Consider the following 19939-nt stretch of genomic DNA (forward strand, 5'->3'; position numbering starts at 1 on the left):
GAATCGCCCGTGAGCAAGACTCCCCCACCTCTAGGTGAGATGTCCCAGCGGTTCACTCCCCTGGCACCTTATTTCTGGTCTGAATTTAGATGGAGGAGGCCAATATTTGTTCCCCACCTAGATACTTCTAAACTGTGATCAGGTCAATTTCTCCACGCAGAGAAGCTTGGAGGAACTAGGCAGCCCATGAGCACAAATCACTGAGGAATGTCGGATCTCCGCTGGGTTCTAATCCCTTCCTGCGGTGAAAGGTCAGCTGTCCTGAGTCACAGGTTGAATGCTCCCGGAGCCCGACTTTTACCCCCTTGCCACTACCAACCTGCAGCACAGTGAGCTGGAATTTGGTCCCTTTGTCCGGCCGGGGGCAGGATGCCCGCCTCTGTTTACTTCGGTCTTGTTTGCCGTTGCTGCTCATGGGCTCGTGTGCATTGGAGCTTTCCTTCAAAGCAGCCAGCTCGGGATTTAGCCTGGGAGCAGAGCAGGGAGAGAAGAAAAGCGTGAATGGATGAGCTCTCAGAACGGGGCTCGCTGCGGCAAACTGGATCAGTCAATCTTCCCCCAGGGGAAGATACAGGTTGACGCATTTAGTTCCCTGCCCAAAGACTTGATTGTTTATTTGTTGTTTCCTGTCGTGGCCTCTCCTGGAGTCTTGTGGCAATGAGTTCCGCAGGCCAAGAGAGATGGGGAAATCGAATCACTTCAGTGGCCACAGCTGTGGAAGGCTCAGGCTCCTCAGACGGATTAGACAAGCAGCGGGAAAGGGACAGGACTGTGTGTCTATCTCGATAATATCCCTCATTGTGGTGGGAGGTGAGCTGGGAGAAATAAATTGAAGGGGATTCTTTTATGGAGGTTTCTGGGACACACCGACCCAACAGTCCTCCAGCTGGCAGGATGGCCGGCCGACTGTCAATGCGGCCACTTGACGGGGTTGTGAACTGCAGCTCACATGTACTCCCGCCACACCCCAGATACGCACAGCACACGGGCAGAAAGATTGGATGTAGCACCGGGCTCAATTCCTTTCCCCCTTGCAACCCCCATGCTCTCGGATTAACGAGGAAGGAGACTCACCCTTGCAGCAAGTCTGGCTTTGGAGCAGCTATTTGGGCCTCAGGCACCGTGGCAGGCTGGGAAACCTGCCAGGAAACAGAGTTGTGAAACAAGTGAATTTCAGTCTTTCTCCAGGGACCGGCGGAGATGGGGCTATACCAACTGCAAGAGGAAGTGTTTGAGGAGACACGGAACAGTGCAATGGGACGCATAGCTGGACAAAGACCAGAAGAACATAAGACAGGCACAAGGACTACCGGGATCAGGGATCAATTCAGGCTGGAAATTAGAACACTGGGAGGGGACTGAATTTGGCTTCAGAGCAGAGGAGCAGGATCACAGACGGGGCGCGGGAGAATGAGACGAACTTGCCAGGCTCTTACAAAGCTAGAATTTCCCTCTGGGAGCAAGAAGCAGCCACCAGGTTACAGAAAACTGCTGGTTAGGGAAGAGTTTGGTGGGTTTTCAAACCCAGCCGTTGTGAGGGAGGCAAGTCTGCGAGGTTTGGAAGAGAGCTGTAACGCGTTCCAAACAGAGCTAGGAAAAGTAGCCGGGATCGCCAGCTATTCCCAGGCGGAGGAAGCATGCAGGGGTGAAAGAGTGACCCAGAGCTGAACACGGGAGGGACACCTGACACCACTTTCAGAGCATGACCCCATGAGGAACCATTCTCCGGGACAGTGGCTAAACCTGGAGACTGGACGGAAACTCAGAAAGGGTCACCCACCAGGGAGGAGGCTTTCGGGGTCAATCAGAGACCTTCGGGCTTGTCCAGGGCAGGAAACTGGCTGGCAAAATCTCAACTTTAAAAAAGGCTTCCATGATTCCAAAATAAGAGCGTTGCCCTGGTGTCACTCCACTGGTGGAATTACCATGGCATTTCCCCATGTCAACGAGCTGTCGGACTCTGCAGGGACTGCTCGCAAGCTCTCAGCCTGGCTGCTTCACGCTGGCCCGGGAGTTCATAGACCCCAAGGCCAGAAGAGACCACTGAGCTCATGCAGTCTGACCTCCTGTATAACCCAGGCCAGAGACCTGCCCCACAATCCTTCCTTCTGACCTACAGCAGAGCTCTTCTACAAACCTCCCGTCTCAACTTTAAAATGGCCAGTGATGGAGAATCCACCACGACCCTTGGTAAACTGCTCCAACGGTTAATTATGCTCACCGTTAAAATCGTATGCCTTATTGTTCATTTGAGTTAGTCTAGTTTCAAAGGCCAGCCATTGCCCCATGTTAGAGCTTTCTTTGCTACACTGAAGAGCCTATTATTAAATATTTGTTCCTCGCATGGATACTTCTAGACTGTGACCAAGTTACTTCTTACCATCACCCAGCACGAGGGAAGGGCTCTCTGTGGCTCTCCCCCACAGTTCCCAGCCCGGCCGGTGCTGTTTCAGTCTGAAGCCGGGTCACATACCTGCTCGGGCCCCGGCCCATGCTGTGGGTGCAGCTGGGGGCTCAGGGCGGGCTGTGGGGAGGCGGTGAGCAGAGGGCTGGCTGCCGGACTCTGGTACACCCCCGACTCTGCTGCTAACAGGACGTAGGCTGGCTGCTCGGGGACGTGCATCGCTGCCTGCTGCACTCCATAGGCTTGTTCTGAGGAGGGCGGCTGCAGCTGCTCTGGCCTGGGCGACAGGGGCTGGAGCAAGGTGGGGACCGTGGCCAGGAGCGGCTGTGGCTGGAGAGAAGCCTGCTGAGGTAGCGGCTGCATCGCGGGAGGCGCAAAAGTGGAGGGCTGCGGCGGGAGGAACGGGACCGCCGGCGGCGCTGTCTGTTGCCCTTCGCCCGGCCCTTGCGCCAGGGGGTACCCCAAGCCGCTGCTGTCCTGCTGGGAGAGCGCCACGGGCATCTGCTCTGTGCTAGCCTCCTGGCTCAGCGCCCCAGGAGACGGCACAAAGGCTGGCTGCTGCGGATCTGCCAGCTGGCTCAGAAACGTCACCTGCTCCACCCGGTACGGAGGCTGCCCCGGGTAGAGGGGCTGAACCGGGTACCCCGGCAGCTCCGGGTACGCATACACCACCGGCTCTGCCGGCTGGGCTGGGCAGGGGGGCTGGTCAGTGTAAGGACCCTGCAGGGGATATGCTGGCTGCAGCCGGTGCGGGGCCTGCAGCGGGTAAGCCAGCTGCTCTGGGGCCGGGACAGGACACATGCATTCCACCTGCTGGTCTGTCTCCTGCACCAGCAGCCCCTGCGGCTGCTCTAGGGTGCCTGTGTGCAGCACAAACTGCGGCTGCTGAGGGGGCGGGTAACCCGGCAGCTGCAACTGCATGGGCTGCGCTGGCTGGGCCAGGGAAGGCTGCAGTAAGGAGTCTGGCTGCATCACAGCAAACTGCTGGGGCGGCTGCATGGCGGGAACCTGTTGGGGCTGCTGCATGGGTGCAACCGGCTGGGGTTGCTGCATCGATGCAACCTGCTGTGACTGCTGCATGGGCGCAGTCTGTTGAGGAATTTGCTGCGGCTGCTGCATGGCGGGAACCTGTTGGGGCTGCTGCATGGGCGCAACCGGCTGGGGTTGCTGCATTGATGCAGCCTGCTGCGGCTGCTGCATGGCAGGAATCTGCTGCGGCTGCTGCATGGCAGGAATCTGCTGCGGCTGCTGCATGGCAGGAATCTGCTGCATCGGTGCAGTCTGTTGAGGAATTTGCTGTGGCTGCTGCATGGACATCACCTGCTGGGACTGCTGCATGGCAGGAACCTGCTGCATCGATGCAACTTGCTGCAGTTGCTGCATGGCTGGAATCTGCTGCATGGGTACAGTTTGCTGAGGAATTTGCTGCGGTTGCTGCATGGACACCACCTGCTGGGGCTGCTGCATGGCAGGAACCTGCTGGAGCGGCTGCATCGATGCCACCTGCTGCGGCTGCTGCATGGGCGCCCCAGGCTGCCCAGCCAAGGAAGCAGGCAGGAGCTGGGCCATCCCCTGCATGTTGCCAACAAACTGGGCCGAGGGCTGGTTCTGCGGTGCCAGGCTGTGACCGAGGGTCAGGAAGCCAGAAGCCGGGTCGACCTCAGCTGCAGTGGTGGTGGCCATCTGACTCCCGGTCCTGGTGGTGGAGTCCAGCTGCGCGCTGGCTGCCGGCATGGCCTGGGGAGAGGCAGCTGTCAGGATGGCCTGGGACACCGCCATGACTGATGGCTCCAGCACCTGCCCCTCAGCCCCGTAGGGCAGTTGTGACTCGAGGTGCTGGTGGCAAAGAAAACACGGGGCTTACAGGTGCGGAAACAAACTAATCACAGCCCAGCCACCCCCCCCCCCAAACAACCTAGGCTCTGTCCACGTCTGCACTAATGCATTCTGGGAAAAACAATCTGAGCGGATACCCCATAGAGCAGTAGGAGGGCATTCCCAGAGCATCTCCAGCAGCAATGCATTCTGGGGGTGAGACATGGACGCAGCCTGCTGCACAGCATCGTAAGAGCGGCCACACTGGGTCAGACCGACGGTCCATCTAGCCCAGTGTCCTGTCTTCCGACAGTGACCAGTGCCAGGTGCCCCAGAGGGAATGAACAGAACAGGTAATATCAAGTGATCCATCCCCTGTCACCCATTCCCAGCTCCTGGCAAACAGAGGCTAGGGACACCATCCCTGCCCAGCCTGGCTAGTAGCCATTAATGGACCTATCCTCCAGGAACTTAGCTAGTTCTTATCTATCATGAGGAGAGCAAGGCGCTCCGGGAAAGACAGGCAACATCAAGGGATGCAGGGGCGGGATACTGTCTGGCTCAACATCTTCAGTTTACAAAAGCAAATGGCTCAGGCCCCCAGCCAGAAACCTGGGGAAAGGAATGGCTGCCCGGAAATTGGATTCAGCAGAGCCCTGCTCAAATGCCTCAGATCCCTCATAGTAACGGGGCTCTCTCTTTGGATCCCCTTGCGCTGATCCTCCAATGTGCGTCCAGCCCTTGGGACAATTATATTCCCCCAAAATAAGTTGCTTTTGGTCCAGTGCCCCAGAGGCTCCGATTTTGGCTAAGCAGGGTGGAAGCAGGTTGGTGCTTGTACAGGAGGTCCCTGCCCATGAAAACACCAAGTGGTAGAGGAGGCAAGTACTAAGTCGAAGCAGGGACGACTGGGGACGGCCCGTCCCTCTTATGACTTTTAACCACAATTGGGGCCGGTCAGGAATTTCCCCACAAATTTTGCCAGATTCAGGGAAACTCAAACTTTCCAAGGGAAAGGATCCTCTTTTGGTGGGGAAGGTCCCTCGGGGCCAGACAGAACCCCACCCCAGAGGCGAGGGAATCACCTAGAATGTGGGATCCTAGATCCAAGTCCCTGAACCAGGAAGGACTTGACCCTGGGGTTCACACATCCCTGTTCAGTGCTTTCCCCACCTGCCAAGGATTTCTCTGCACCAGCCACCCCTCGTGTGTCAGCTGCACCACACAGGACACACCAGACGTACCATTATCGGCGTGAACTGCGGGACCGCGCCAGGTGACACCTGGGGCTGGGGAGCTGCCGGTGGAGCCAAGCTGGGGGTGGGTAGAGCTGGGGGTAAGATCTGCAGGTGGCCCAGGTTCTGCTGCTGCACCTGCTTAATTAATTAACGACAGTGACAAATAAAGAAGCTTGTTAATGACAAAGCACCACCGGACCCCACCTGTGCTCTCCCCGACTTGGATCTGCTGCACCCTCCTACCTGGGTCTCTGTAGATGCTTGGCTCCCCTTTTAGGGGACATCTACACTGTACGCAAAGCCGGGATCTGTAGGACACGGCTTGTGGACTTGGTGCAGCCAAGCCCCTGCTCACGCGTCCACACTGCCTTGGAAGCCCGGGTTTCGCAACTGAGCTAATGCGCTATGCAGCCCTTCTGACTTGAGCTGCGTTCACACGGCCGAAGGACAGGGCTTGGATGCGGGTCATGGCCGGGCTCAGGGCCTGACCCACCCCACTAGCAGGGTCCTATGGCCCGGGCCCTGAGCATTCGCTGACCCAAGAAAGACTGATTTGTGTGTGGCGGAAGCGGGGCTTGAGCTCAGCCCTATCTCAGAGCCTGGGTTTGGTGCAGACATGCCCTAGGAGTCCCAGACGCCCTGCCCCCCCAGGCCACAGCGTGGTTTTGAACTTGATGGGAGGCGGTTCAGTAACGCGCCGGGGGTCCCTCGCACCAAAGATAATGGGTAACCTGCAACCCTACCCCCTGTAACGCCTCCAACTCTGACCCACTCCCCAGAACCCCCCAAACCCTAATCCCCAACACCCCATCTTCATGGCACCCCCAAACCTGTCCCCTACAATCCCTTCTCATGGCCCCTCACGACTCAGGAGTCGGATCCTAGGACCCTGCTAGAAGGGTGGGTCAGAGCCTGAGTCCCAGTGAGCCAGTGCTGAGCGCTGAGATGCTCCGAAACCCAGCAAAGCGAGTGGGTCACAGAGCCCAAGTGGGACTGTCTACACTGCAATTTGTAATGCCGCAGCACCAACCCGAGTCTGTCAGTCCTGGCTCTGGGATTCACTGCAGTGGGCTGGGGAGATGTACCTTTAACAGCCTAGCCTGTGGGCCTTGCTCAGAGTCAGCAGATTTGGGGTAGGGAGGGGATTTCCCCCAGGTCAGGGTTTTTGGGGCGTGGGACAATCCAGGCGCTGGAGACACCGTTCTGTGGCCTTACACGCTGCGCGTGGCTAAGGACGCCCTTGGTGTACCGTACAGTCATGGACCCTAGGATGACGGCTGGTGATCCGAGGAGGCACCTTACCCCAGCAATCTGCTGATAGTGTCCCATCACCGGCTGCGATGGGTAGAGGTGTCCCTGAAGGCCGGCTTCCACCGGTGGGGGGATAGAGGCCTGTGGAGGGCAGCCCATCACCTGCTCCGTGTAGGGCAGGCTGTGCTGTCTGGAGGCATCCGATAGAATCACTGACCCAGCACTCTTCTCCGACAGGCTCTCGGCTGTATGGGGAGGCAGGAAAGCCCTGTCAGTCACTCAGAGCATTGACAGGCGTGTCCTTTCCTAGCAGGTGCAAACGCTGAGTTAACACGCAACGGGGTGGGGGAGGACACAGGAACCAAAGACTCACTAGGTCCCACTCCAGACCTATGTCTTCCTCACCACCATCACCAAGTTCTTGTCTAGAGCGCGTCTCCAAGCACTTTACGGAGCAGGGAAAACATGCCACTGAGACCGGCAGGATCACTGGGCAGGGACTAGAAGCCGGCTGTTCTTGGCCCCCGGGGTAGCGCGCTACCCACTAGGCCACACTGCCCATAGACTCACATCTAAGGCTGCTCAGCGAGGTCAAAATGACAGTAAACGATGGCTGCTCAGAAAAACCAGGGCAATTATCACCAGTCTCCAGGAACTCCAAGAGGCACCAACTGCCCCAATCCCCACCCCTCCAAAACATCTCCCTGCCACCCCGAGGAGGGGGCGGGACTGTGGTGGCGTGGGGACCAAGTCATAGCATGGGGGGCACAGAGCGCGCCACCCTCAGGAGGTGGGGAGAAACCCTTTCTGCTTTCTGCTTCGTTATCGCTGTTGTGAGGGCAGAGTCTGGGCCGGGAGTTAGCCCACCCCGGGACTACAGATCACCACAAGGCCCCTCCCTCCTTTACCTCAGGCTGGGGCTACCCCTAAAGATGAGCTCCACCAACACGCCCTGGTAGTGTGAACGCAACCCCAGCAAGACCTGCGATGGCTCAAAGCCGGAGGCAGCTGTGTTCTCAGGGTGTTTTTTTCACCTTCCCCCGAAGCATCAGGGATGGGCCTCAGCTGGAGAGGGACACCGGACTGAGGGGAATGGGGCTCTTTGCAGCTGCCGGTTGGCAGGTCTGGCTCCCAGGCTCGGGGTGGCCAGACGTGGGATGGGGGAGGCAGGGACGTGGTGGTCCCTCTGCAACATGGGATCATCGGGGCACATCTCAGCGAATCAATTCCCTTCTATAGCAGGCGAGCGGGTGACGTTTCGGTCTCTCCCGAAGAGACTAAAGGGGTCAGGGGGCTGGTGAAATTGACTAGCCACCCCTGTCGCTCCATGTACCTGCCAAGGAAGACTGGTGCTGAGTCTGCTGCAGCAGCTGCTGCCGGACGTGCTGGTCCACCTCCGTCTCCTCCCACTCGGCACCCGCCGGCGGGGACGGGCCAGTCAGCGAGACGCCCTGGGGCAGCAGGGCCCCACCAGCTGCCTTGCACTGGGCTTCCCTCTGTTCCTCCAGGCAGCCGGCTTGCCGCCGCTCTCGGGTCTTCTTGATCAGGGCCACACGGTCCCGGATGGACTTGGCCACAGCTTTGGAGTCGCTTTCGTGGAAGAATCCGGATTTCACCTGCAGAAAGGGGATCAAGATAGGAAAGACGAGGAATCGCGCCTGTTCTCCAGATACCCTGGAAAGACGAGGAATCGTGCCCGCTCTCCGGATACCCCACGAAAGCCTCTCTCGGGTTGTTAACCAAAAGCATGCAGCTTTTAGCTCTCCACCCTTTTACGGGAGAACTCCTTGGAGGGCTCAGAGATGTGGATCAACCACTCTCCCCGTTCTCAGGCAAGAGGCATTGCTGACTCTCATGATATCGGACCCCTGACGGAACCAGGATTTCACGTCAATGTTTCTTCATAAAGACCCAGCTGCCGGAGTCATGTGATTTGGGGAGAATGTCACCTTTCTTTTTACCAAAAAAAAAAAACAAAAAACTTTCTAGCCCTCGGGACTGAGGAGAAAATCTTGCAAATGGGACGTTCTAAAGGCTCAAAAGCTAGAAAACAAATAACAAGACCCCACATTTCAAAAGAGATTTTTCAAGCCACATCTCACGATTTTGGGATGACACCTAATTTATAATTTCAGAACATTTGGGGCCAGCAACGCCATCTTTAACGAGGCCTTGTCGACGCACATTCATCCAATTGGTTAGGGGAAAGCGCTCTTATTTCCTCTTCACAACTGACCTTAAAAAAAAAAAAGCCCAGCCTGTTGCCGGCACAGCCTTCTGTGTGGATTCTCCTGTTTCAGTTTAACTAAAAGCGTATGTCTTGGCTGCAGTCGCAAAGTGTGATTGCCGCACACCTGAGCTAGCTTTGATGCTCACTGCAGGGTAGGCATGCCCTGAGTGGCTTTAAATTCATATCACGTTACACCTGTGACAGACGCAAGACCTTGGAGGAGAGGAAATGTCCGAATTGATCCCACAGTGCAGGGCGGTAGGGGATATTTGTAGGATATTATATCAACAAGTGGTCTATGGACCTTTGTGTTCCTGATCCTCCTGAACTGGGAATCACTAGGAGGGTGATGAAAGCAAATCCCCAGTCCCGGTTATATAGATACCCCGCCCTTTGACACTCTGCATCTCTTGGAGAGACAAAGACCTAGGAGATGTCCCCAGCCTGAGCTGGCTTAGAGACAAAGCTGCTCCCCAGTGAGGCTCTGCCAGACCCCCATGGTCCACCAGGACTCCACACGGACAGCCACTGGGTGAGTGTGTCGACAGCTTGTGGCTTCGTGAGAGCATTTCTCTCAAATGTTCCAAGCCAATCCCCAGGGTGCTTTGCCACAGCAGACATGGCCAGAGACAGCAGGATCACCAGTGTCAGCATGAGAGAAATGTTAATAAAGTTTCAAATAGTTTGAATTTAAAAAAAACAAAAAAACAAAAAAAACAGTTCCCACTTCTCAACCAGTCGGGTTTCAGACACATCCCTGATGGCACGAACCCGGCTTGATCTCCATCCTTCCCGGAGTCGCCCAGGAAGGGCGGGCGAGACACGACTTCGGCATGGAAAATACAAGCAGAGCCGAACAACGGTAACGCTTCCGGACCTACTTAGTTATTAACGTGCACTCAGAAAGCGCCTGGATCCCCTCCAGCCCCACTGTGCAAACAGTGAGAGACAGCCCCTGCCCCGACGAGCTCCCACATAGACAAAGGGAGGGAGGAGAGACAGTGGCACAGGGAGCTGCAAGTAGGAGGTGTCCGTGCGAAGCGCTCACCATCTCGCACGCCACTTCTTCGGGGACATCCGACTCCAGGTTGAAACTGAACTCGATGGCTTCGTTGTCCTTGTGCTTCCCCTTCAGTTTCTTGGGGTCTTCCACCCACAGCCTCAAGGCCAAAGAAGAGCTCAGCCCGTCATCGTCCTCCGCCAGCTCCACCCGCAGCCCCGTGTCCTCCGCAAAGAAGGCATGGTTCAAAAGGTCTTTGATGGACAACCTGATGGTGAGAGGTGGGGTGGGGTGGGGGTGGATTAGGGGTCCATCGCCAACAGGGCATTGACATCCTGGTCAGTGACCACTGCAACCACACAATTTCTAGCCTCTTTGGGGCCACCCAGTCTGTCCCCGCCCCGGTACCCAGGTAAAGCAAGGAACCACTCAGCCGACCGGGACGGGGGTGGGGGGAGCGAGAGTCTGACTGTGGCCTCAGATGCTTTGAACTGGAGCCAGAGCGCTCGAGTGATCTACCTCAGGGTCACAGAGCAAATCACCAGGAGAACCAGGAATAGGATCCAGGCGTCCTGGCTCCCAGCCCCCCTGCTCTAACCCACTAGACCCCACTGCCCTCCCAGAGCCGTGGAGAGAACCCAGGAATCCTGGGTCCTAGCCCCCCAGTTCCCCTGCTTGCTCTAACCACTGCACCCCCCACACCAGGTGCAGGTAATAGAATCCAGATGTCCTAATTCATCTCTACACAGCACTGCCATTGTGGTCAGGAGACCCCGCAGCTTTTCCTTTTTAACTTTACTTCAAACAGCCCAATGGCCCCCCCACACGCAGTACGGCAGCTGCTCAGCTGCTGACTCAGGAAAGCACAGTAGCGCGCGCTCGAGTCCCGGGGACTTCCTGAATCAGACTCGGAGGCCGCAGCCAAGGCCAGCCCATCGGCCCTGCGACGGGCATCTCTGAGCTGGTGCCTCGCAGGGAGACGCACCTTTCAGATTTGTTCTGCCGGATGCACCCCTCAATGATCTCTTTCACCTCCGGGTCAGTCACCTTGTTGAAACTGGCGGGTTTAATGCCCTGGAAGAGAAGGGAATTGTTATGGTGTGCCGAGCGGCACCAGTCCCTTCCTTTGAGCCAGCTAGCTGGGAGCAGGGTGTCTATGACCTACTGCCAAAGGGTCTGCCTCTGCACACCGAAGTTTCATAGATCCCATGGATCATGTTAGACCTTTCTCTGCCAGACTGAAGAGCCCATTCATAACTTTTGTTCCCTAAGTTAGTATTTGTGTGACTGAGTCTCCACAGCCCCTTCTCTCGGTTAAGCCAAAGAGACTGAGCTCCTTGAATCCCACTTCCAACCCTTCCGTCATTCTAGTGGCTCTTCGCTGAGCCCTCCCCGATTTATCCACATCGTCCTTGAACTGTGGGCACCAGACTTGGACACAGGATCCCAGCAGCAGTCGCACCATTGTAACGGAACTTTCTTGTAAACGACTCTTTTGGCCGTTTGTTCCAGTGGTCAGCCGCCCTCACTGGTAAAATGTGCAACATTTGCAATTGAAACATGTCTGGCTTCAGTTCACAGCCCCTTGGGTCTTGTTCTCCTCTAGCTCAAAGAAACCTTTCGTATCCGGGCTTCTCTCCGCGGGAAGGTGCTCACACACGGTAATCAAGTCACCTGCCGCTCTTCCTCTTGAGGAGCTAAGCCCTCTTTCCTTCTCTGACTGTGAGGCATTTCTTCCAGCCCTCCAATGGTTTTCTGCACCCTCTCCAATTTCTCAACATCCTTTTTAAAAACGGGGACACGGAAACTGGATGTATCGTTCGGTGTCAGGCTCACCAGTGCTGTTTACAGAGGTAAAATCACCTCTCCTGTGGACTGCGATAGACCCATCTCCCACCCTGGCCATCAGATAATCTAGCCTGACCTTCTGTACAGCGCAGGCTGTCGAATTTCATCCAGTTAGTCCTCCTGTGAGCCCAGTAGCAGGGGTTTAATAACAGGGACCGCACTGGTACAGTTACAAAGTGTGGCTTCGATTACTGCTATTCCATAGGGGAAATCACATGTATATTATATTTATGCTGCTACCTCAATCAACCAACCTACTAAATCTCATCAAGAATATTACCAGCTTTGTCTGACAAGCCCCATTGTCCATAAAACCATGGGGACCGGCATGAATTATATTCCGATCCTTTCATTCTTTATCAACTGAATCCCGTGTCAGGGACTGATGCCAGGCGAATGTTACCCAAGTCATCCCACTGGTTCTTTTGGAATATCGGCATGACATGAGCACTTTCTCAGTCTTCTTGAGCTTCCCTGCTATTTCCAAACTGGAAGACATGTCTAGTGGGGTTAGTCCCAGGGCTGGGGCTACACAATATTGTCATTAACAACATGGATAACAGACTGGAGAGCGGTTTTATAAAACCTGCGGATCACACCAGGCTGGGAGGGGTTGCTGGCACTTTGGAGGGCAGGATTAGAATTCAAAACGACCTGAACAAATTGGAGAATTGGTCTGAAATCAACAAGATGAAATTCACTAACAACAAGTGCAGAGAACTCCACAGAGGAAGGAAAAATCAAATGCCCAACTACAAGATAGGGACGAACCGGCTGGGCCATCGTACTGCTGAAAAGGATCTGGGGTATTAAGACTTGGCCCCGCTGAGCCCTAAACTGGAGTACTGTGTGGGGTTCTGGGAGCCGCTCCTTAGGAAAGACCTAGACAAACTGGAGACAGTCCAGAGGAGAGCAACAAAAATGAACAAAGGTTTAGAAAACCTGACATTTGAGGAACAGTTACAAAAATTAGACGTGTTTAGTCTTGAGAAAAGAAGACTCGGGGGGACCTGATACCAGCCTTCAGATCTTTTAAGGGCTGTTATAAAGTGGATGGTGACCAAAGGAGACTGAGGTTAGATATTAGGAAAATTCTCATTATAAGGGTAGTTCAGATCTGGAAAGGCATCGCTGTTTTTAAGGACATGGCTGTCAGGCATGGTCTAGCTTTACTTGGTCCCACCTCAGAGTAGGGGGCTGGACTTGAAGATGTCTCAAGATCCCTCCCAGCCCAACATTTCTATGATTCAAAGACACATTAAAAATTAGCATCAGCCAGGGGGAGATCTCTGCCAACTCTTTAAAGCCAAAAGAGACCATTATGGTCACCTAGTCTGAGCTGCCTCACACAGAGGGTAGGACCCGGCCAGTCCCTTCTGTCAACTCCCTTATCCCACTCTGAAACTTCCAGCCTCTACTTTAAAATGCTAAAGCAGAACCTCTGAGCTTTACATAATGTGGAACCGGGGACAAATCCATTCTAATCCATTTGACTCATCCTTTCATCCACACTTGCCAGCCCTTCCACCCTCTGTCACAATAATTACACGTGACTCTGCTGAGAATTAACTGGGTCTGTTTGTCCGCTGATGTTGTTTTCTCCTGCTCTGGACAGGTTCAGTAAACAGGGCTTCAGAATGTATTGAAAGAATTGGCAGCTTCCATTCCCCAGTTCTAGAAAAGCAACTTTGATACACCTCTACTTAAAACTCTTTCTAACACAGAGTCACGTCCACTGAATGCATCCGATGAAGCGAGCTGTAGCTCACGAAAGCTTATGCTCAAATAAATTTGTTAGTCTCTAAGGCGCCACAGGTCCTCCTGTTCTTTTTGCAAATACAGACTAACACGGCTGCTACTCTGAAAAGAGTCACGTTAGCATCCTTCCACCTTTTTATGCATATTAAGGAGAGGCCTGGAGCGTGTGTGTGTGTGAGAGAGAGTGAGATACACAGACAGGGATTAGGGCCCCTATCATTCTGCGTGCTGCACAGCCCCTGACTAGGTCCGGGGTCCCTGTCGTGCCAGACGCTGCACAGATCTGCCACCCCTTCCCCCAGCCCACCCCAGCTACGATCAGGTTCCCCATTTTTTCCCACACACACTCCCCAGAGGGTCAAGATTTCCCAGTGACTAGCGTTTGGGGCACTTAGTTTGAGACAAGGACGCCGCTCAGCCTCCACAGACTGAAACCGAGCCTGGGGATGTGGCACGTTACAGTCGGTACACAATTTTGGAAGCGACTAGCGTGTTGCGCCCCGAGACCAATGCGGAAAGGGCACTACTCAGCCGGCGGCTCCAAACAGACTAAGTTTAGCCTCCGATTTGCACAGCAAGGTTAGTGCTGAGTAATAGGCTTACCCACCCTAATCTGCCAATGTACAAGTTTATGCTAACGAGGAAGTTAAATTTACACCTACGCTGGTGACTTTGCGATAGATCTGGGCAGCGTTCTGGCACTCAGAGTAGGGGTACTCGGAAGTGGCCATTTCCAGCATGCACATCCCGAAAGCATACACGTCCACCGACTCATCGTAATGCTCTTCATACATCTCGGGGGCCATGAACTCGGGGGTGCCTGTGGAGGGAAAGAGGGATGTCTTTCAAAAGCTTCTCTGATCTGCAAGCCTTTAGTCAGGCAAGACAAGCTGCCACACCACATCCCACACATCAAACTCCTCCTGGACGTTTTTCTTGAATTCCCACCTCCCCATCAGCAGGAACAAAAGAGGTGGAATGAATAAGTCAAGGTACCACCTTGCTGATAGCTTCATAGGGTATCTCTGCACAGTATGCGGAGACATACACAAGCTAAGCTTTGAACTAACTGCATGCTACAGACGCTGCAAGTTCAAAGCCCGGCCCAGCCAGAATTGGTTGCATGAACACAGGCTTGTTGCTGCAATTTGCCAGTGATAGGTGAGGATTTTATTTTGCCATACTGCAGCGTGAGTGGAGGAGAAGAGCCAGAAAGATTGCTAAGTGATTCGGAAAAGGACATCTGAGATTGTACGTGACGTGTGGGATACACTGTGGGGTTTGCGGTGGTTGAATGCCATCAGGCTGTTTTAATACGGCTAACAGTAGATACATACATCTAGGAACAAAGAATGTCCACCACACTGATAGCGACTTAGAAAGGAGGTCAGTGTGGTTATCCCCATTTTATAAAGGGGGAATCTGAGGCAGAGAGTGGGGAAATGACTCCCCCCCGCACCATGCCAAATCACCCCGGGCCGGCTGCTTGAGCAGGGAGCGCGCCGTTGTCGTACCAATGACGCTCTTAGCAAATGACGTGCGCATCAAGGTTGCCAGGCCCAGGTCGCCGATCTTCACTGAACCCGTGGGTCCCGTGATAAAGATGTTGTCGCATTTCAAGTCCCGGTGGATGATGGGCGGGGTCCGGGTGTGGAGGAACTGCAAGCCTTTCAAGATCTGTCGGCACCAGCTCCTCAGGACCTTTGGTTTCATGACTTTGAATCGCTTTAAGTACCTGGGCAGGGGGAGAACCATGGACTGGTCAGAGAGGAGGAGAGGCTTTACCAGCACAGCCTTTGTCCATAGTGGGGATGCACGCAGAGCGCCGAGCAGCCTGCTGAGACAAGGCGAGTGTGGTAATACCTGCTGTCTGTCTGGGAAAGGAGCTACAGGCCTCACTGTGCGGGACACTGGAAAGACCTAGCTATGTGCCAAGACCAAGTCTCTCGTCTTTACGCCAACCCCAAGGTGTCAACCCTTCTCAAAGCAAGTCCCCCATCCCATACCTGGACTAGCCAGCAAGCCGGTAATAACCGTGGGGTACCTGGGTTTGACTCCCTAGGGGGTCTCTCTGCAAGCTGGCATAGACTCGCTCATCATCTACACTTAAGAGTCATTAAGGGATAATGCTAAGACCATCAACTCTAACGACTCTGGCTCAGGAAGGCTGACGCTGAAGGACACGGAGGCCATGTCGAGACACCACAAAATTAAGTCGACCTAACTGACGTCAGCATAGAGCCGCCGCAGTAATTACATCACTTGTGCATGTCAACACTTTGCTCTTCATGTTGGTGGTGTGCATCCTCACCAGGCACACTTGTCTCGATTCAACTGTCACCGTGGGGCACCGTGGGATGGCTTCTCAAAGCCGGCAACGGTCGACGTACGCAACGCAGCGTTTACACTGACGCCGTGTCAACCTAACTTCATCAACCTTGACTCTGCCGCTCACAGAGGTGGCGTTATTAATTAGCAGGCAAGTTACGTCAGTGGGAGTGAAATTTTAGGGTAGACACTGCAGAGTTAGGTCAACATCAGCTGCCTTCCATCGATCTAACTCTGTAGTGTAGACCAGGCCAGAACTCCGGCAGGGTTTAAAAAGACCAGACCGAAATAAGACTCATGGCAGATGAAATTCAATATCGGTAAGCAACAGAAAAAATCATCCCAACCATACATACAAATGAAGGGGTCTAAATCAGCTGTTGCCTCTCATGAAAGAGATCTTGGAGTCATTGTGGATAGCTCTCCAAAAACATCCACTCAACGTGCAGCAGCCGTCAAAATAGCTAACAGAATGTTAGGAACCATGAGGAAAGGGACAGAGAATAAACCAGAGACTATCATAATGCCACTATATAAATCCATGGCAGGCTCACACCTGGAATACCGGTCACCCCATCTCAAAAACGATAGATTAGAATTAGAAAGGGTCCAGAGAATGGCAACAAAAATGATTCAGGGGTGGAACAGCTGCCATATGAGGAGAGATTACAAAGACTGGGACTGTTCAGTTTAGAAAAGAGACGACGTGAAGGGGGGTATGACAGAGGTCTGTAAAATCATGACTGGTAAGGAGAATGTGACTGCGGAAGTGTTATTTACCCCTGCACAGAACACAAGACTAAGGGGCAACTATGTTAAAACTCAGCAGGCCTGCACCAAGTATGACTGAAAGCAGGGAGAGGAGATAGACAGACTTACGTCTTTAAGGTGCCAGAAGTCATCAGCTCAGTGACTAACACAATGCATTTCTTCCCCTTCACCGTGGACTCCCAGGAATCATAAAACCGGACGATGTTCGGATGCTGTAGGCCTTTTAGCATCTCTGCTTCTTCCTTAAACCTCTGCTGTTCTGCTTTGGTTAGCTTCCTGTCCTGGAACGGGGAGAACATTTGGGGAAGGGGGAATAAAGCAGATTCACTTGTTACTCCCGACAGTCACAGCTGAATGACTGTCTAGCTATTATACTGTGGCCGCACCTTGGCGCAAAGCCGCAAAGGTATTTAGACATTTAACTCCCTTGAGATAGACTCCAGGAGCTCAATCTATTTCACTTAGCCACGGCAAGGTTATGGGGTGACCAGATTATGTGGGGAACACAAGGGTTCGAATGGGCTCTTCAATCTAGCAGACAAAGGTCTGACACAGTTTGATGGCTGGAAGTTGAAGCTAGACAAATTCAGACTGGAAAGACGACGTAAATATTGAACCAAGTGGAATCCACCGCTGGAGCAGAGTACCCAGGGTGGCAGTGGGGTCTCCAGCATCAGCAATTTTTAAATCAAGATGGGATTTTTTTAAAAGGAATTATTTGGGGGCAGACCTATCGGCTGCATTATCCAGGAGGTCAGATTAGACAAGCACAGTGGTCCCTCTGGCCTAGGGCTCTATTCATCTGTTTGTCCCTTTTCGTCTACAAATCTAGGAAACCCTCTGGTGAGCTTCTTCTTCCCTTGAAAGTGCATGAGCGTAGCTGTGTGGACGAGGGGGGCGGTATCCTTGTACCAGCAGAAGCCCTAATGGGTAGGCAGTTATACTGGTACAGTAAAGGGAAGAGCTAGCCTGGGAGAGTGAAAACGTTACAGCTTTTTTGTACAGACAAGGCTTCAGTGAATACATTTTTGCCAACTCAGGCGACGAACTCGGCTCTTTAAGGCAGGGGACCATATCTACCTACATGTAAAATGCCCATAAATCACAACTAGGATGATGCTTTTTAGGCAACAGTTTTAGGGTCATAAAATAGATTCATAGCATCTAGTCTGCCCTTTTGTGTGACACAGGCCACCAGGCTTCCCTGAATTAATTCCCAGTTGAACTAAGGGATTTTTTCTAAAAGATCTGCTCATCTTGATTTTAAAATGTCTAGTAATGGCGAATCCACCACAACCCTTGGTAAGCTGCTCCAATTATTCATTCCCCACCCTGTTAAGTCAACCCTTAACCTTCTCTTTGTTAAGCTATATAGACCAAATTCCTGGCGTGTCTCACTCTTGGACACCGTTACTAATCTTTTAGTCATTCTTGTGGCTCTTCTCTGACCCCTCTCTACTTCATAGATTCATAGATATTTAGGTCAGAAGGGACCATTATGATCATCTAGTCTGACCTCCTGCACAACGCAGGCCACAGAATTTCACCCACCACTCCTGCAAAAAACCTCACACCTATATTTGTGCTATTGAAGTCCTCAAATCATAGTTTAAAGACTTCAAGGAGCAGAGAATTCTCCAGCAAGTGACCCATGCACCATGCTACAGAGGAAGGCGAAAAATCTCCAGGGCCTCTTCCAATCTGCCCTGGAGGAAAATTCCTTCCCAACCCCAATATGGTGATCATCCTTTTCGAACCGGGGATACCAGAACTAGACCCAGGGTTCTAGCAGCGGACCCCTGCCCCCCCACAAGACAGAAACCAGGAAACGGAGGCATGGAGAAATTCAAGTGATTTGCCCAAGGACCTACAGCTGGCAGAGTGCTGGCAAGGCTGGCCTTTCCTCCTCTTCACCTGCAGAGGTTTCCGCTCCCTGTGCCCCTCTCTTTTTTGTTTCATTGCCGTTACTGCAAGTTCAGAACTGGCCTGACCACTTTCCAGGACTTCCCAGGAAGTTTATTTAAATGCTGACGCTCCTCTCTATAACCCAGTTTCTGGGGGTAGTTCACATTCAGAGTTTCCTCTTGCGGGTGGCTTTACAAAGGCACAGCCCTTCCAACATAACCTCTTACCCTTTAATAAGCCAAAATAAACAGTCATTTAAGTGGCACTTAGATCTGCTGATAGCTGGGAGATTTGAAAGGAGGGAGGCTTGCTGATGAAAAGAGGCAGGCATTTAGGACCAGATTACCTTCCCTGCTACAGTTTAAGAGGTTTGATTTTCATTCCCCAAGGCCAAATATCACTCCTGGCAATACCTAAAAAAGACCAATTAATCTGTGGACTACCAACTGCATACACTATCCCCATCCATGCAGGGCTATAGGGACTTGTTAAATGCCCGTCCATTTCCCCCATTGGAGGGAATTGGCCTCGGAGGGCAGGGCGGGAGGAAGGGAGGGCTGCCCCAGCACACTGGTTTCAGAGTAACAGCCGTGTTAGTCTGTATTCGCAAAAAGAAAAGGAGGACTTGTGGCACCTTAGAGACTAACCAATTTATTTGAGCATAAGCTTTCGTGAGCTACAGCTCACTTCATCGGATGCATCACTGGGTTTTAGATGCATATCTCTCTCAAACAGACACAAAGGTAAACAAAGGGACCTGGCTCAGGAATGAGAAGCAGCTGAAGTTTTGTGGAGAATGAGAAGTGTTTGAGTCTGGCACTGACAGAAGACATGCTGAAGGTTCAAACACAGGAAATCCTTGCTGGATTGGCCTGCTTTTCTGGACGGCTAATCACCATGGCCTCTGAGCCCCTGGCCAGCCCTCCTCAATGGAGAGTCTTTTGTCCTCATGCAAACATGCCCACGCTCACTGCAGCCTCCAACCCTATCACCCCGCACTCACCCCATAACCCATCAACAACTCCCCCCCCACCCATCCACTGTCCCCAATACCTTCTGGGCCACTCACAGCACCTCCTCCTCCTGCCAGCTCAGCATGCCGCTCCCTCCCATCCCAGGGTAGGGCTGGTTTTCCCAATCCCGGCTCGCTCCCGTCGCCCACGCTGCATTCACAGGGCCTGACTGCCCCTCTGTTGTGCAGGCCAAATCTCAGCAACTGGCATTGTGATCCATCTGGCCAGGGCCTTCTGCAAGTGCAACAACTGCAGACTTGTTAATCTGGGCCTGGCTAGGGGCTACAATCCACTGAGTCTATCCCCCTCTGGTCTACTTTCTGCCTTCGCCACAGACTTCCCGTGCAACCTTGGTCAAGTCACTTTTGCTCCTCCATG

At 53.4% G+C, this 19939-nt stretch overlaps 1 protein-coding gene across 17 annotated transcripts in view; it reads right to left on the reverse strand.

The window, feature by feature from the left end:
• Window positions 1-19939, reverse strand: part of WNK3 (WNK lysine deficient protein kinase 3) — a 58229-nt gene that overhangs the window by 17075 nt on the left and 21215 nt on the right. For 13 of the 17 annotated variants that reach the window (XM_048833011.2, XM_048833006.2, XM_048833003.2 and 10 more), the window contains 11 exons: window positions 16752-16924; window positions 15059-15279; window positions 14207-14364; window positions 10924-11012; window positions 9987-10206; window positions 8042-8324; window positions 6760-6953; window positions 5464-5595; window positions 2474-4240; window positions 1075-1139; window positions 320-467 (listed from right to left, as the gene is read on the reverse strand). In XM_048833011.2, coding sequence (XP_048688968.2) covers window positions 320-467; window positions 1075-1139; window positions 2474-4240; window positions 5464-5595; window positions 6760-6953; window positions 8042-8324; window positions 9987-10206; window positions 10924-11012; window positions 14207-14364; window positions 15059-15279; window positions 16752-16924 — 3450 coding nt within the window. Of the gene's footprint in view, window positions 1-319; window positions 468-1074; window positions 1140-2473; window positions 4241-5463; window positions 5596-6759; window positions 6954-8041; window positions 8325-9986; window positions 10207-10923; window positions 11013-14206; window positions 14365-15058; window positions 15280-16751; window positions 16925-19601; window positions 19717-19939 lie in introns of those variants that run through there. The other 4 variants (XM_075122570.1, XM_048833018.2, XM_075122565.1 and 1 more) reach the window with 4 other exon arrangements.

The sequence above is a fragment of the Caretta caretta genome, chromosome 23, assembly GCF_965140235.1.
Source record: "Caretta caretta isolate rCarCar2 chromosome 23, rCarCar1.hap1, whole genome shotgun sequence".
In the NCBI taxonomy this organism is placed as follows: domain Eukaryota; kingdom Metazoa; phylum Chordata; order Testudines; family Cheloniidae; genus Caretta; species Caretta caretta.